The sequence below is a fragment of the Squalius cephalus genome (genome assembly GCF_949319135.1).
Source record: "Squalius cephalus genome assembly, contig: scaffold_92, whole genome shotgun sequence".
Classification (NCBI taxonomy): domain Eukaryota; kingdom Metazoa; phylum Chordata; class Actinopteri; order Cypriniformes; family Leuciscidae; genus Squalius; species Squalius cephalus.
In genome coordinates this window covers 60,001-77,500 of record NW_027645854.1, presented here as the reverse complement: position 1 = coordinate 77,500, position 17,500 = coordinate 60,001, and the positions used below count along the sequence as shown (strand labels likewise).

General features: G+C 43.9%; 2 protein-coding genes across 4 annotated transcripts in view; both read left to right on the top strand.

Annotated features, from left to right (window-relative positions):
* prr5b (proline rich 5b (renal)) overlaps positions 1-17,500 on the top strand; it is a 38,327-nt gene that overhangs the window by 5,451 nt on the left and 15,376 nt on the right. For all 3 annotated transcript variants that reach the window (XM_079898869.1, XM_079898868.1, XM_079898867.1), the window contains 3 exons: positions 5,026-5,106; positions 7,736-7,784; positions 7,859-7,916. In XM_079898869.1, the coding sequence (XP_079754995.1) occupies positions 5,026-5,106; positions 7,736-7,784; positions 7,859-7,916 (188 nt within the window). The remainder of the gene's footprint in view (positions 1-5,025; positions 5,107-7,735; positions 7,785-7,858; positions 7,917-17,500) is intronic.
* On the top strand, positions 11,339-13,030 carry LOC307154092 (uncharacterized protein). The gene is made up of 2 exons (XM_079898870.1): positions 11,339-12,249; positions 12,492-13,030. The coding sequence occupies exons 1-2, from the start codon at positions 12,144-12,146 to the stop codon at positions 12,752-12,754; spliced, it is 369 nt and encodes a 122-aa protein (XP_079754996.1). The 5' UTR covers positions 11,339-12,143; the 3' UTR covers positions 12,755-13,030.

Genomic DNA, 17,500 nt, shown 5'->3' with positions numbered 1-17,500 from the left:
ACACTCACGGAGAAGCTCTATTTTGTTTTTCACTTAGAGGTAAAAAATACGTTTAAATACTTTTGCAGTGATATAGTGTCAGCGAACATCCCGACTCCGCCCACATTCAGATGAATATGTAAATTTGTGCCTCGCTCTTTCCTTTCAATAGCAAAAAAACAACAACAATAATGACAGAACACAGCAGTGCAGGGCCTGTACCATGAAGCCGTTTCAGGCTAGCCAGTGTTTGTACCAAGCCTGAAAGTTTAGGCACCATGAAAGTGATTTGGCTTTTAGCAGTGTTCATCGCCATAGTAACTCGCACTCCACGGCTAACCTGGTCTGGGTCAGGTGATGTTCCAGGTGAGAGATCTCAATCTGAAAATGGACCAATCAGCTGTGAGCACAGTGACACATGTCTGATGCGATGAAGTCACTCCCCCTGTTTCTACTCCACATTAAAGGTCACTACACAGCAAATGATTTTAAAGACAAAATCGTCTGCCTTTTAGTCATACTTATTTATAATAATAATTTTGTATGATTTAGATATTATTTACATGTAATTATTATACCCTTAATTGATCACACATGTAAAATTTTAGTTTATCAATTATTATTACGCACAGTTTAAATGAATAATTATATAAAGGTAATATAAATACGCTTTAGAATAATAAAATTAAAGCTATAAAATGAATACATGTGAGCTTAAATGTTCAATTCTCTATAAGCCTTTATTAACCCTCTGAGGTCTGAGCTGTTTTCTGGCCCTGGAGGTGTTCTGACATGCTCTGACATTTGTGCTTATTTCTGTTACTTGTGACATTTTCATGGCTAAAGTCTAATTACACTGTATTCAGCACAAACTCTTCTACAATAATATATCAGCAGCATGTATGTAAAAGTTTGTAGTTTTGAGATAATGACATTTATGCGTGGTTTGTGAAAATACAAAAAAAAATCGCGCTCAAATATAAAACATTATGGTTAACTTACCATATACATAACTACATTTGAGCAGATATCCACAAACACAGTAACAGTAAACACGGGTCTAAATATTATAATATTCCCCATATATCTAGCAACAGTTCAACTGCAATGTGAAGTTTATGCAACAATAACAAACTAATATGTAAGAATTTCTTACCTTACATCTTTCTTGTCTTCAAATCGCGTTCTTCTTCTGATGTAAATCCAATGTAAGCTCAGGCGCGTCTAAAAGCAGAGACTTGTGAAGTGTTTTGGTGTTTTGTTTCTGAGGTAACGAGCGCGTTCGCGTTCCATGTGGAGATTTGCATGTGAATGTCTTTTGCGCGAGTGGGCGTGTTCAAATTAAAAATAATTAGGAAGCGCGTGAGAAGCTGGACATCTTGTTGGTTTTATACAAATTACTTAAACAGAGAATATTTGTTTTCAGTTTGAATCCGATCATTTAAAAGTGCACACTTAAATGTTTATAAAGGTATATGGCTCATAAATGTGTGACTAGTATTCGCTGAGTTTGGTTTCAGTTTATAGACGTGCTCAAGAAAAAAAAGTTCACTGCGACGGAGAAGCAGAACGCACACCCTGTTTATTTTCTTTATTTTACAAAAGCACAATGTTTTGATTCGATTGTAAGTGGACACCTACAAAAGTAGAAATATCACAGATTATTTTTTTATATTTCTTTTTTCTGTATGACCATAAATGACGGCGAAATTGAAGTTTATAGTTCTACAATGTGAAGAAAATCCAGCAAAACACGCCGGCGCGTTTGCCGACCTCAGAGGGTTAACTATAAACTAACTTCACAATGAGACTTTTTCTTTGAGTTGTCCTCTTTCATAGACAGCTGTTTTCTTCTTGCTGTGTAAATTTGTTTACATTTTTTATATTTTAATACTTTTATTTAATAAGTGAATTAAGCTGCTTCTCTTGCAAAAAATGAATGGGAGTTTCACTCTTTCCCAGCCTGTGATTGGCTGTTCGCTACTGATGTCACAGCGAAACTCCTAAACTCAGGATCAAAGCCTGAGTTGACAGAGAGAGTTGATGATCAGCATCATGGTACCAACAAAGCCTGGTTGGATTGGTTTAGTTTTGAGAGAGCAGAGTAGACCAATCACAGCAGACTGAGCATCTGGCCAATCAGAGCAGAGTAAACCAATGACAACAGACTGAGCCATCTGGCCAATCAGAGCAGAGTAGACCAATCACCACAGACTGAGCGTCTGGCCAATCAGGGGAGAGTAGACCAATCACAACAGACTGAGCATCTGGCCAATCAGGGGAGAGTAGACCAATCACAACAGACTGAGCATCTGGCCAATCAGGGGAGAGTAGACCAATCACAACAGACTGAGCGTCTGGCCAATCAGGGGAGAGTAGACCAATCACAAAAGACTGAGCATCTGGCCAATCAGGGGAGAGTAGACCAATCACAACAGACTGAGCATCTGGCCAATCAGGGGAGAGTAGACCAATCACAACAGACTGAGCGTCTGGCCAATCAGAGCAGAGTAGACCAATCACAGCAGACTGAGCATCTGGCCAATCAGAGCAGAGTAAACCAATGACAACAGACTGAGCCATCTGGCCAATCAGAGCAGAGTAGACCAATCACAACAGACTGAGCATCTGGCCAATCAGGGGAGAGTAGACCAATCACAACAGACTGATCGTCTGGCCAATCAGAGCAGAGTAGACCAATCACAGCAGACTGAGCATCTGGCCAATCAGAGCAGAGTAAACCAATGACAACAGACTGAGCCATCTGGCCAATCAGAGCAGAGTAGACCAATCACAACAGACTGAGCATCTGGCCAATCAGGGGAGAGTAGACCAATCACAACAGACTGAGCATCTGGCCAATCAGGGGAGAGTAGACCAATCACAACAGACTGAGCCCTCTGGCCAATCAGGGGAGAGTAGACCAATCACAACAGACTGAGCGTCTGGCCAATCAGAGCAGAGTAGACCAATCACAACAGACTGAGCCCTCTGGCCAATCAGGGGAGAGTAGACCAATCACAACAGACTGAGCATCTGGCCAATCAGAGCAGAGTAGACCAATCACAACAGACTGAGCCCTCTGGCCAATCAGGGGAGAGTAGACCAATCACAACAGACTGAGCCCTCTGGCCAATCAGAGTAGACCAATCACAACAAACTGAGCCCTCTGGCCAATCAGAGTAGACCAATCACAACAAACTGAGCCCTCTGGCCAATCAGGGGAGAGTAGACCAATCACAACAGACTGAGCGTCTGGCCAATCAGAGCAGAGTAGACCAATCACAACAGACTGAGCGTCTGGCCAATCAGAGCAGAGTAGACCAATCACAACAGACTGAGCGTCTGGCCAATCAGAGCAGAGTAGACCAATCACAACAGACTGAGCATCTGGCCAATCAGAGCAGAGTAGACCAATCACAACAGACTGAGCGTCTGGCCAATCAGAGCAGAGTAGACCAATCACAACAGACTGAGCGTCTGGCCAATCAGAGCAGAGTAGACCAATCACAACAGACTGAGCGTCTGGCCAATCAGAGCAGAGTAGACCAATCACAACAGACTGAGCATCTGGCCAATCAGAGCAGAGTAGACCAATCACAACAGGTCTGCGTTCAGCCCGACAAAACGCTGCACAACGTTCTTTAAACAGAAACGGTGGTGCGTTGAACACACTGTTCTGATGACGCAAGAGTTGCAACTATGGCAGCTGAGAAGGCCATTCTTTATGTTCTTTGTGAAGAATTTTCTGAGCCTGATGAAGTCGGTATAAATATGTGTTTAATACTACAAAATATGCCCGATGGTACAGTTACTGCACTTGCCGCCCAGAACACAAGAGAACATCCCAATCGAGTGAAGGGATTGCTGAAACTGAAGCACATCTTCCCTAACTCAGACTAAAACACATCTATTTAGCCTCACATACTGACTTTATTTGTAGTTCATACTGTTTTAATACCCTGTATTTTCTTTCTCATTTTTAGGAAAAGCACTTAATTACCATTGTTTATTTCTATACCAAATGTCATACACTTGCAATGAAGCTAAAAATATAAACAACTACATCATTATGTTGATATCCTATATTTTTACAATAAAACTTACGACAAACATGTCTTCTAATATCCTCAGTTGTTGCGTATACCGAGCTGCATCAACACATTTGTAAATTACTTTCCTTGAACCCATTGTGCGAGTTCACTTTAATACCGCGTGCTTTATATACATGTTGCTGCTGATTGGACTGCAGTTCTGACACACCCACCAAACAAGAGAAAACGTATCTCAAACCCCGTTGCACACCGGTGCACGCCTCTTCCAGGACACACGACATTCAACCCGGAAACCGTAGCAAAACGTTGCGCACTGTTTTGAACTTGAACGTGCCCCAGACTGAGCGTCTGGCCAATCAGGGGAGAGTAGACCAATCACAACAGACTGAGCCCTCTGGCCAATCAGGGTAGAGTAGCTCACAGAAAGGAGGGATTTAGAGAGATTGATTCATCCGTCGAGTCGTTTGAGAATCATTGAAAGATGTGGTGATGTGCAAATGGATATTATGAGAAAATGAACGTGTTTTTTGAGCTTTGATGCATGTAAACCTGTTGGAGACCTTTTTAAAGAGCCTTTAAAACTGCATAATAGGGCACTTTAAATGTGAACAGTGTCAGTGTCGCTTTCAGTTCGAATTATAATCTATAAAGCAACTCTCAGTGTGTTGATGTGACCTCTGACCTCAATGGGCTGAACAGAAGAAATGAAGATTTACACCTCGAAGAAGGCGGAGCCTCAGAGCCACACCCACCTAATACATCATCGACATGGACCAATGGCAGTTCGGAACTCTAGTTTTGTTTTGGCCTGATTTTGTTTGAAATGACGTCACATGTTTTGGGGCCTTCAGTGGGCAGAAAATCGTTCATCTTCATCAATCCATTTTCAGCATTTCATTACACAAACATTTAATGTGCACTGCAGTTTACATGTTAATCCAGCCTGAAACATCACGGACACATTTAACGTGTGTGTGTGTGTGTGTGACAGCATCCATAATGCCGTGATCTCGGTGTTCCAGCGGAGGGATCTGGGAGAGAACGAGCTCCACGTACTGAATGAAGGCGTCAGGTGAGAGACCTTCAGTTCAGTTCAAATGAGCTTTATTGGCATGACTGTGAAATATTGCCAGAGCAAGACGACTGGCTCCACTGCCCCGGTCACATGGGTCACACGGGTCACATGGGTCACCTGCCGTCACATGGGTCACACGGGTCACATGCCTCACACAGGTCACATGGGTCACACGGGTCACATGGGTCACGTACCGTCACATGGGTCACACGGGTCACATGCCTCACACAGGTCACATGCCTCACACGGGTCACATGGGTCACCTGCCGTCACATGGGTCACACGGGTCACATGCCTCACACAGGTCACATGCCTCACATGGGTCACCTACCGTACACAGGTCACATGCCTCACACGGGTCACATGGGTCACCTACCGTCACATCCTCCGACAAGAAAGTTATCCATGTTATTCCTCTCGTTATTCCAAGTCCAAGCTTAATCCACTCATTATTTCAGCTTCAAAAGTCCACTTGATGTCAAGGTGACGGATGACAAATGCAACTTTGCACATGTAACTTACATTCTGACTCGAGTGCTCTCATCTCCGTGCTCTCTGCTCTGCATCGAGTCTGAATCTGACCACTAAAACTTTAAGATTAAACAAGACGGTTAATTTATATTGTAAAATCTAAAGCGCGGTTTGGCGGTCCCTCACTGAAGCTCTGGTAACTGGTTGCCATAGAATAGTTGCTGGATCAACCTAAAATATGCTTTTTAACGCAATTTATTTTGAGTGTCCTAATTTTACAAGTTGCAGGTTACAAAAAAACACAAGCAGTGTCTAATCACGGCCGGGTTTTTTCCGAGTCTGATCTGATGACTCCGATCGCACGGGTATTACACACAATGTTAAACAGACCCGGGACCCGAAGTAATAGATTCGGACCCGACCCGGACCCGGCTGATCATTTAAAATATAGATAGTACGGGTCCCGGGTCGACGGGTCTCGGGTTCACTGTGAAGACCTCTACCTCACACGCCTCACACTGGTCACACACACCTCACACACACCTCACACGCCTCACACGGGTCACACGCCTCACACGGGTCACACGTCACACGGGTCACACACGTCACACGCCTCACACGTCTCACCTCACACGTCTCACACTGGTCACACACGTCACACACGCCTCACACACGTCACACGCCTCACACACGTCACACGCCTCTCACGTCAAACACGTCACGCCTCACACGTCTCACCTCACACGTCTCACACTGGTCACACACGCCTCACACACGCCTCACACTGGTCACACACGTCACACACGCCTCACACGGGTCACACACGTCACACGCCTCACGGGTCACACGCCTCACACGTCTCACCTCACACGTCTCACACACGTCACACACGCCTCACACACGTCACACGCCTCACACACGTCACACGCCTCTCACGTCAAACACGTCACGCCTCACACGTCTCACCTCACACGTCTCACACTGGTCACACACGCCTCACACACGCCTCACACTGGTCACACACGTCACACACGCCTCACACGGGTCACACACGTCACACGCCTCACACGTCACACGCCTCTCACGTCTCACCTCACACGTCTCACACTGGTCACACACGCCTCACACACGCCTCACACTGGTCACACACGTCACACACGCCTCACACGGGTCACACACGTCACACGCCTCACACGTCACACGCCTCTCACGTCTCACCTCACACGTCTCACACTGGTCACACACGCCTCACACACGCCTCACACTGGTCACACACGTCACACACGCCTCACGTCTCACACGCCTCACGGGTCACACGCCTCACGTCTCACACGGGTCACACACGTCACACGCCTCACGGGTCACACGCCTCACGGGTCACACGGGTCACACACGTCACACGCCTCACGGGTCACACGCCTCACATGGGTCACACACGTCACACGCCTCACGGGTCACACGCCTCACGGGTCACACGGGTCACACACGTCACACGCCTCACGGGTCACACGCCTCACATGGGTCACACACGTCACACGCCTCACGGGTCACACACGACACACGCCTCACACACGCCTCACACTGGTCACACACGTCACACACGCCTCACGTCTCACACGGGTCACACACGTCACACGCCTCACGGGTCACACGCCTCACATGGGTCACACACGTCACGCCTCACGGGTCACACGGGTCACACACGTCACACGCCTCACGGGTCACACGCCTCATGGGTCACACACGTCACGCCTCACGGGTCACACACGTCACACGGGTCACACACGTCACACGCCTCACGGGTCACACGCCTCATGGGTCACACGCCTCACATGGGTCACACACGTCACACGCCTCACGGGTCACACACGTCACACGCCTCACGGGTCACACGCCTCACATGGGTCACACACGTCACACGCCTCACGGGTCACACACGTCACACACGTCACACGGGTCACACACGTCACACGCCTCACGGGTCACACGCCTCATGGGTCACACGCCTCACATGGGTCACACACGTCACACGCCTCACGGGTCACACACGTCACACGCCTCACGGGTCACACGCCTCACATGGGTCACACACGTCACACGCCTCACACGGGTCACACGGACACTGACGTGCTGGTCTCTGTGTGTGTGTCTCTAGGCAGCTGCTGAAGACCGAGCTGGGCTCCTTCTTCACGGAGTATCTGCAGGTGATCTAACGACTCTCAGTAATCCTCACTAACGAAGCGTCTGTGAACTGAGTGTGCTTGTGCTTGTGTCACAGAATCAGCTGCTGACGAAGGGAATGGTGATTCTCAGGGATAAAATTCGCTTTTATGAAGGTAAGACGATTTTATATTTTAATATGTAATGGGTGAGATTCAGACATCAGAACAGTGTGTATCTGAGTGTGTGTGTTTCTGAGTGTGAGTGTGTGAGAGAGTGTATCTGAGTGTGTGTGTTTCTGAGTGTGAGTGTGTTAGAGAGTGTATCTGAGTGTGTGTGTTTCTGAGTGTGAGAGAGTGTATCTGAGTGTGAGTGTGTATCTGAGTGTGAGTGTTTCTGATTGTGAGTGTGTGAGAGAGTATCTGAATGTGAGTGTGTTATAGAGTGTGTATCTGAGTGTGTGAGAGTGTGTATCTGAGTGTGTGTGTTTCTGAGTGTGAGAGAGTGTATCTGAGTGTGAGTGTTTCTGAGTGTGTATCTGAGTATGAGTGTTTCTGAGTGTGAGTGTGTGAGAGAGTGTATCTGAGTGTGAGTGTGTTATAGAGTGTGTATCTGAGTGTGTATCTGAGTGTGTGTGTGTGTTTCTGAGTGTGAGTGTGTTAGAGAGTGTATCTGAGTGTGAGTGTTTCTGATTGTGAGTGTGTGAGAGAGTATCTGAATGTGAGTGTGTTATAGAGTGTGTATCTGAGTGTGTTAGAGAGTGTGTATCTGAGTGTGTGAGAGTGTGTATCTGAGTGTGTGTGTTTCTGAGTGTGAGAGAGTGTATCTGAGTATGAGTGTTTCTGAGTGTGTATCTGAGTATGAGTGTTTCTGAGTGTGAGTGTGTGAGAGAGTGTATCTGAGTGTGAGTGTGTTATAGAGTGTGTATCTGAGTGTGTATCTGAGTGTGTGTGTGTGTTTCTGAGTGTGAGTGTGTTAGAGAGTGTATCTGAGTGTGAGTGTTTCTGATTGTGAGTGTGTGAGAGAGTATCTGAATGTGAGTGTGTTATAGAGTGTGTATCTGAGTGTGTTAGAGAGTGTGTATCTGAGTGTGAGTGTTTCTGATTGTGAGTGTGTGAGAGAGTATCTGAGTGTGAGTGTTATAGAGTGTGTATCTGAGTGTGTGTGTGTGTGTTTCTGAGTGTGAGTGTGTTAGAGAGTGTATCTGAGTGTGAGTGTGTTAGAGAGTGTGTATCTGAGTATGAGTGTTTCTGAGTGTGTATCTGAGTATGAGTGTTTCTGAGTGTGAGTGTGTGAGAGAGTGTATCTGAGTGTGAGTGTGTATCTGAGTGTGTATCTGAGTGTGTGTGTGTGTGTGTGTGTGTGTGTGTGTTTCTGAGTGTGAGTGTGTTAGAGAGTGTATCTGAGTGTGAGTGTTTCTGATTGTGAGTGTGTGAGAGAGTATCTGAGTGTGTTATAGAGTGTGTATCTGAGTGTGTATCTGAGTGTGTGTGTGTGTGTTTCTGAGTGTGAGTGTGTTAGAGAGTGTATCTGAGTGTGAGTGTGTTAGAGAGTGTGTATCTGAGTCTGAGTGTGTGAGTGTATCTGAGTGTGTATCTGAGTGTGTATCTGAGTGTGTATCTGAGTGTGTATCTGAGTGTGTATCTGAGTGTGTATCTGAGTGTGTCTGAGTGTGAGTGTGTGAGAGAGTGTATCTGATTGTGAGTGTGTGAGTGTGTTTCTGAGTGTGTGTGTGAGAGTGTATCTGAGTGTGAGTGTGTATCTGAGTGTGTGTGCGAGAGTGTATCTGAGTGTGAGTGTTATAGAGTGTGTATCTGAGTGTGTGTGTGTGTTTCTGAGTGTGAGTGTGTTAGAGAGTGTATCTGAGTGTGAGTGTGTTAGAGAGTGTGTATCTGAGTATGAGTGTTTCTGAGTGTGTATCTGAGTATGAGTGTTTCTGAGTGTGAGTGTGTGAGAGAGTGTATCTGAGTGTGAGTGTGTTATAGAGTGTGTATCTGAGTGTGTATCTGAGTGTGTGTGTGTGTGTGTGTGTGTGTGTGTGTGTGTGTGTTTCTGAGTGTGAGTGTGTTAGAGAGTGTATCTGAGTGTGAGTGTTTCTGATTGTGAGTGTGTGAGAGAGTATCTGAGTGTGTTATAGAGTGTGTATCTGAGTGTGTATCTGAGTGTGTGTGTGTGTTTCTGAGTGTGAGTGTGTTAGAGAGTGTATCTGAGTGTGAGTGTGTTAGAGAGTGTGTATCTGAGTCTGAGTGTGTGAGTGTATCTGAGTGTGTATCTGAGTGTGTATCTGAGTGTGTATCTGAGTGTGTATCTGAGTGTGTATCTGAGTGTGTATCTGAGTGTGTATCTGAGTGTGTATCTGAGTGTGAGAGTGTGTATCTGAGTGTGTCTGAGTGTGAGTGTGTGAGAGAGTGTATCTGATTGTGAGTGTGTGAGAGTGTGTTTCTGAGTGTGTGTGTGAGAGTGTATCTGAGTGTGAGTGTGTATCTGAGTGTGTGTGCGAGAGTGTATCTGAGTGTGAGTGTTATAGAGTGTGTATCTGAGTGTGAGTGTGTGAGAGTGTGTATCTGAGTGTGAGTGTGTGAGAGTGTGTATCTGACATACCTGCAAACTAGTCGCTTTTCGGCGAAAATCGCCGTTTTGAATGGGAAAATGTCATCCACGTGAATCGTGTAGATCCGAAGAGGTTTTTTTTTTTTTGGGGGGGGGGGGGGTCATCACGCGAGTCATTTGGCCAATCACAGTCAAGATAACGGCAGCGTCTTCTTTGAAAAGCCCCTGGCTGCAGCTTTTCCGCGGATGAATTCAAGTTAGTGAACATGTTTAACATTAACATTATAATGGAAAGTAGCCTAAGCTTGTCGGCTACTCAGCTAACGTAAGATCAGCAAATTGTGTTGTTAGCCTACAATGTTAGTTCAATGTGAATGATTTTGGCAAGGCTGTCACATTACACTGCATTAGTGTTAATTTCGTTTTGAAATTTTTTAACATTTTTCACAGACGAAACCGAGACGATAAAGAAAATTATAAAAACTAGTTTTGAATGACAAAAACTATGACGAAAATGTTAGATAGTGACGATTTGGGAAGCGATCCATACAGAACTGATAGTAGATGCGCACATTTGTACTGAACTGCATGTCTCATGTCTCATCTTTCTGTGCGCACGCACACACACGACCCCAAGCGTGCAGCCATAGATACCAATACAGCGTGCGAGTTCTGAATTGAGCTCTGTTTCGTGTCTGAATGGACAAATACACACAACATTATGTCTAAATGTCCGTTTTGGAGAGTATTCACGTAAAATATGTCGGTTATGTCTTAAACAGTTGTGAGTGTATCGGATGTGCATCAGTGCAATTCTGGATCCGCATGTCATTGGAAATTATCCGATGTCTTAAAGTGACAGTGGGTAATAAACCTAAATGCGGTCTGTGTCCTTAAAGGGATAGTTCACCCAAAATGAAAATTCTGTGATCATTTACTCACCCTCAAGTTGTTCCAAACCTGTATGACTTTCTTTCTTCTGCTGAACACAAAAGAAGATATTTTAAAGAAGGTTGGTAATTAAACAGATGCTGGTCCCCATTGACTTACATATGGCGCGTTTCCACCGCAGGAACTTTACCCAGGAACTAGGAACTTTGGGGTGGTACTCGGTGTGTTTACACCGCAGGAACCAGGGTCTAAATGAAGTTCCGGGTAAATATTTCCCCCTCAGAAAGTCCCTGCTGGCGAGGTGGTACTTTTTTAAAGTTCCGGAACTTTCAGGGGTGGGACTTGTGCGCTGAGCATGCTGATTGGTTGAATTCATGCCACATTGTGATTGGTTGACTCCACGCAGATTTTATTTATTAGACCGCCATTTTTTAAAATTGCGGTTCTTTGCTTCGTGTAGTTAAAGAGTTGTCTGACATGGAATTTAATAAAAAATACGATCGCTGGACCGACGACGAGGTCCAGGCTTTAATAAGCGTTTTTGCGGAAGAGGAAATCCAGCGGGAACTGGAAACGGCAATCCGCAATGAAAAGGTATACCTGAAAATATCGAGTCGGTTATGCGAGCTGGGCATTATTCACACTGGAAAACAATGCAGAGAGAAGTTAAAAAAACTAAAACAAGATTACAAGAAGTTAAAGGATCACAACAATAAAAGTGGATCCGATCGACGTACCAACAAGTGGTTTGACCGCCTGGACGCGTTGCTGGGACACAGGCCGGCCTTTTCTGGAGCAGCGGTGACGAAAGACTCGGCAATTGCGTTGTTGGAATCACTTCAGGAATCTGAGGACCAGTCGGTTGAAGGTAAATATCACATCTAACAGTTATATGATACCATGTTAAACTCGTTGCAGTGATAAAACAAACTAACTTTTTTCAACGTGTTTTTACAGATGAAATGAATAGCCCCAATGATTTGCAGCCAACGGAGACCAGCGTGTTTTCCCCTGCAATCACCAGTAGCCCTCGTCCCATGTCTCCCGCTGAAACGCACACACGCCGAGGTATAAAACAATGTTGTCTGTTGATAAATTATACTTCAAAACTGACCTAATTGTAATCCTAATGGTTTTGGGTCATTGTGTTATTTTTATATTATATTATTTGTGTTATTGCAAACTTAAATGGTACATGATGGCCCAACACAAGTTTAAAATGTAAGATTTTTTTAGTGAAATAAGTGTTTTATGGTTTTATTGTTTCAGGGTGGGCTTGTGTATTTATTGTCATGTGTTTCTTCACTTAGGGAAGAGGAAAAGGGATTGTGACTTCCTTGATGCGCTGAGGGACATGGAAGATTCTAACCGGGCCGCCCTGCAGCTTGGACAAGAACAGCGTGACAAATACATGCAGCTGTTACTTGAGAGCCAGGCTGAGGAAAGAGAGATGAGGAGGCAGGAGTTGGCATTCCTGCAGTCGGAAGCTGAAGAAAGCAGGCGGCAGCAGAGGGACTTTCAGGCTGGGTTTCTGTCTGTTCTTGGTCAGTTTGCCCAGTCATTCAAAAAGTAGCCACAATGCCCAGCCACCTGATTTAACACAAGTTTGCACTTTCTCTTGAGTTTGCACTTGAAATTGCACATTAACAATTATTAGCATTTATAATCTGTATATATTGTTTGCATTCCTGCAAAGAGACTTTTAGGCCGGGTTTCTGTTCTTGGAGTTTGTCCAGTTGTTCTAAATACATTTGTATTTGTTTTTCTTTGCACATTATTTTACTGTTTATTATACTATTTATGTTGTAAGTAGTACTTACCTTGTGTCAAATAAAGTTTGTAAAATGTCACTTTCTTGAGATCAAGTGCCTTTTAATTTCCATGGTAATTTTAGCTCTTACGGTAAGATGCTGGTTAGATGTTTAAACATTTCAGGTGAAAGTGCACAGGTTAAAATAAGCAAAGTGTAGGTAATTTAACAACCTCATAAGTCACTTATGAAATGACATTTTATATTTATGACAGAGCCAAATATACAGGTATATTTAGCTCTGTCATAAATATAAAATGTCATTTCATAAGTGACTTATGAGGTTAAACAAATTAGAATATCATGCAAAAGTTAATTTCAGTAATTCAACTTAAAATGTGAACCTAATGTATTATATAGACTCATTACATGCAAAGTGAGATATTTCAAACCTTTATTTGTCATAATTTTGATTATGGCTTACAGCTATGAAAACCTTTTCACAATATTCTAATTTTAAATTTGGGTTTCATAAGCTGTAAGCCATAATAATTTTAATTTTATATCTAGCATTACGAGCTTTCTGAATACGCTTTAGTATCAGTGCTCGTCTTTTTTCTGCCGTTTTGTTAATTACCTCGTTAGTAAACCAATACATCACACACAAAACCAGCACAGCTTGAATCTCCTCCATACTTAAAACTCGAAACTCAAAAGGCGCTCAAAACTGATTACTGTCCGTCGCAGACTGAGAGGAGCAGTCGCGCGCAGTTCAACGTCACCAGACAATTTGCATAATCTGCCCGGTACTTTAGACTGCGGTGTAAACGCAATAAGCAACCGGTCTGGGGTAAAAAAAGTTCCTGGTAAAAAAGTTCCTGGGACAAATTGTTCCGGGTGATTTTGGTGTAAACGCGCCAATATTTTTTTTTTTCCTACTATGGAAGTCAATGGGGTCCATCAGACATTTGGTTACCAACTTTCTTCAAAATATCTTCTTTTGTGTTCAGCAGAAGAAAGAAAGTCATACAGGTTTGGAACAACTTGAGGGTGAGTAAATGATCACAGAATTTTCATTTTGGGTGAACTATCCCTTTAATATTGATCAAGCAACAAAAGAAAGAGAAAAACATTCACTGCTCGTTAATAGCTTTAATAAGGATTAATTATATTTAATTCATTTAAATATGTCTGCTTGAAAGAATAAAGAATGATGTATGCAAGAAGTTATAAAGAATGCATATATCATTAATTGAAAAGAAGACTGTGTTCTACTTTAGGAAAAGTGGTTTTATTTAATTTTAAGATATTTTTTAAGTCACAGTAGTTAAATCTGTATCTGTATTGCACGTTCAAACTTGAAAATCAATTATATTAACAGGTTAATAGATGTTTTATCCGGGAGTATATGGGTTTGGACATTTTAGAGACATTCTAAATTAATGCATTACAATTGAACTAAACCCATTATATTTTAGTCGACTAAAACCAAAACAATTCAGATGACTAAAATATGACTAAAACTAAATGGTATTTTAGTCAAAAGACTATGACTAAAACTAAATCAAAATTTGCTGTCAAAATTAACATTGTTATCTGATTTTTTATGTACGAAATGAAAATGAACACGTAATGAAACAAGACCCATTGGTGTCTGGTTTAACGTTAATGAGTGATCGAAACACCTGCTGTTTGGTGTGGCTCGAAAGAGGCACATGGCAAAACAGAGAAAACGGGCCCTTGAAAGGCTTGCCCAGGCCAAAAGAGGCGGGCGGGCGGGCGGGCGGGCGGGGCGGGCGGGGTAGTGGGCGGGGTAGTGGGCGGGGGGGGTTATAAAATGTGTCACCTTTTTCAGACCTTCTGAGTTTGCAGGTATGATCTGAGTGTGTGTGTGAGAGTGTATCTGAGTGTGAGTGTGTATCTGGTATCTGAGTGTGTGTGAGAGTGTATCTGAGTGTGAGTGTGTGAGAGTGTGTATCTGAGTGTGTTTCTGAGTGTGTGAGAGTGTGTATCTGAGTGTGAGTGTGAGAGTGTATCTGAGTGTGTTTCTGAGTGTGTGAGAGTGTGTATCTGAGTGTGTTTCTGAGTGTGTGAGAGTGTGTATCTGAGTGTGTTTCTGAGTGTGTGAGAGTGTGTATCTGAGTGTGTGAGAGTGTGTATCTGAGTGTGTTTCTGAGTGTGTGAGAGTGTGTATCTGAGTGTGAGTGTTATAGAGTGTGTATCTGAGTGTGAGTGTGTGAGAGTGTGTATCTGAGTGTGTTTCTGAGTGTGTGAGAGTGTGTATCTGAGTGTGAGTGTTTCTGAGTGTGTATCTGAGTGTGAGTGTGTGAGAGTGTGTATCTGAGTGTGTTTCTGAGTGTGTGAGAGTGTGTATCTGAGTGTGAGTGTTATAGGCGGATCTTTTGTGACGTCATTGTTTATGTTTGCCGCGTTGCATCACGGGAATCGTGTGGCAGGAAACACCGCTAGATACCTGTAATTTGATTGTTTTGCACGTTTGGAGGAGGATTTAGAGAAGAGGATGGTTCACTCTTGCTGTGTGGTCGATTGTACGGCTCGTTGGGGGCCTGATAAAAAGTTTTTTCGAATTCCCTCCGAAAAGGATCGCGAAAAACGAAAGAAATGGTTGCGTGCAATTAGGCGATTGAACCTGGACGCTCCGAAGCCTGGATTCCTAACGTTACTGATCGAGTTTGTGAGGCTCATTTTGTTCATGGTAACGTTAGGCCTAAGTCTTAGTGACTATGTATTTATAGAAGATTGAATAAAATAAAAAATAATAAAACTGAGTCAAATCAACCGAGTCATATGTTTTCGCGTTCTGATTCAGGTGTCCCAAACCGCGATCCACAGCACCCAGACTACCGTATTTTCCGCACTATAAGCAGAGGCGCACCTTCAATAAATGGCCTATTTTATAACTGTTTTCATATATAGGGCGCACCGGATTATAAGGCGCATAGAATAGAAGATACTGCAGTCAAACGTTTGACTGGGTTTGCGTTATGCAGTGGTCACCAACCTTTTCAAGCCTATAAGATCACATCCAAGTCCAAATGTAAACCAAGATCTTCCACTTGCAAAAAAAAATATGAAAAAAACAAGTGGCTGAGCTGTAAAACCTTGTTTATACTCGACGCGTCCGCATGAGCGCGAAGGTAATAAAAAAACTAATATCCGTCTGCTCGGGCAGATTCGGCTTAACAGCGCGCGCGCGCATCCGCAGATGCACGACTTTGAGCCGAATCTGCCCGAGCAGACGGATATTAGTACATCTCATCATCACCCAGTTTGCGCGTCTAAATCAGTTGTATGGTCTGGTGTTCAGTCTAAAACAAAACAGTTGCGTCAAGTATAAATGCCTCGTCTGTTTGGGGAGTTGCACGCACAGTCAGCGGAGATCTCATATGGGCTTTGAATAACTTCGATTTTGTCACCAATACAAATTTTGAGCTTCTCTCCAAACCTCCTCCGGTCTTCAGATGTTAAAGTGCTTATATATTGTGGATTTTGCCCGCTAACTCTCTTGAAAGTGCTCGTCGCGTCTTTACAGCCCGCAATACTGTTTGATTTGTTGCCACACAACCACTCGCGCATGCGTACAAAGATGTCAACAAAGATCCTCCTATAGAGTGTGTATCTGAGTGTGTGAGAGTGTGTGAGAGTGTGTGAGAGTGTGTGAGAGTGTGTGAGAGTGTGTGAGAGTGTGTGAGAGTGTGTGAGAGTGTGTGAGAGTGTGTATCTGAGTGAGTGTTTCTGAGTGTGTTATAGTGTTATAGTGTTTCTGAGTGTGAGTGTGTGTGAGAGTGTGTATCTGAGTGTGTGTGAGTGTTTCTGAGTGTGAGTGTGTGAGAGAGTGTATCTGAGTGTGAGTGTTATAGAGTGTGTATCTGAGTGTGAGTGTGTGAGAGTGTGTATCTGAGTGTGTTTCTGAGTGTGAGAGTGTGTATCTGAGTGTGAGTGTTATAGTGTGTGTGTGTGTGTCTGAGTGTGTGTCTGAGTGTGTATCTGAGTGTGTATCTGAGTGTGTATCTGAGTGTGTATCTGAGTGTGTATCTGAGTGTGTATCTGAGTGTGTTTCTGAGAGTGTATCTGAGTGTGTATCTGAGTGTGTATCTGAGTGTGTATCTGAGTGTGTATCTGAGTGTGTATCTGAGTGTGAGAGTGTGTATCTGAGTGTGAGTGTTATAGAGTGTTATAGAGTGTTATAGAGTGTTATAGAGTGTGTATCTGAGTGTGTGAGAGTGTGTGAGAGTGTGTGAGAGTGTGTGAGAGTGTGTGAGAGTGTGTGAGAGTGTGTGAGAGTGTGTGAGAGTGTGTGAGAGTGTGTGAGAGTGTGTATCTGAGTGTGTGAGTGTGTATCTGAGTGAGTGTTTCTGAGTGTGTTATAGTGTTATAGTGTTTCTGAGTGTGAGTGTGTGTGAGAGTGTGTATCTGAGTGTGAGTGTGTGTGTGAGTGTGTTTCTGAGTGTGAGTGTGTGAGAGAGTGTATCTGAGTGTGAGTGTTATAGAGTGTGTATCTGAGTGTGAGTGTGTGAGAGTGTGTATCTGAGTGTGTTTCTGAGTGTG

Coding starts and splice junctions, on each gene's coding strand:
- LOC307154092 (XM_079898870.1), top strand. CDS start 12,144: ATGAATAGCCCCAATGATTTGCAGCCAACGGAGACCAGCGTGTTTTCC. Junction 12,250..12,491: donor TGAAACGCACACACGCCGAG/GTATAAAACAAT, acceptor TTCTTCACTTAG/GGAAGAGGAAAAGGGATTGT.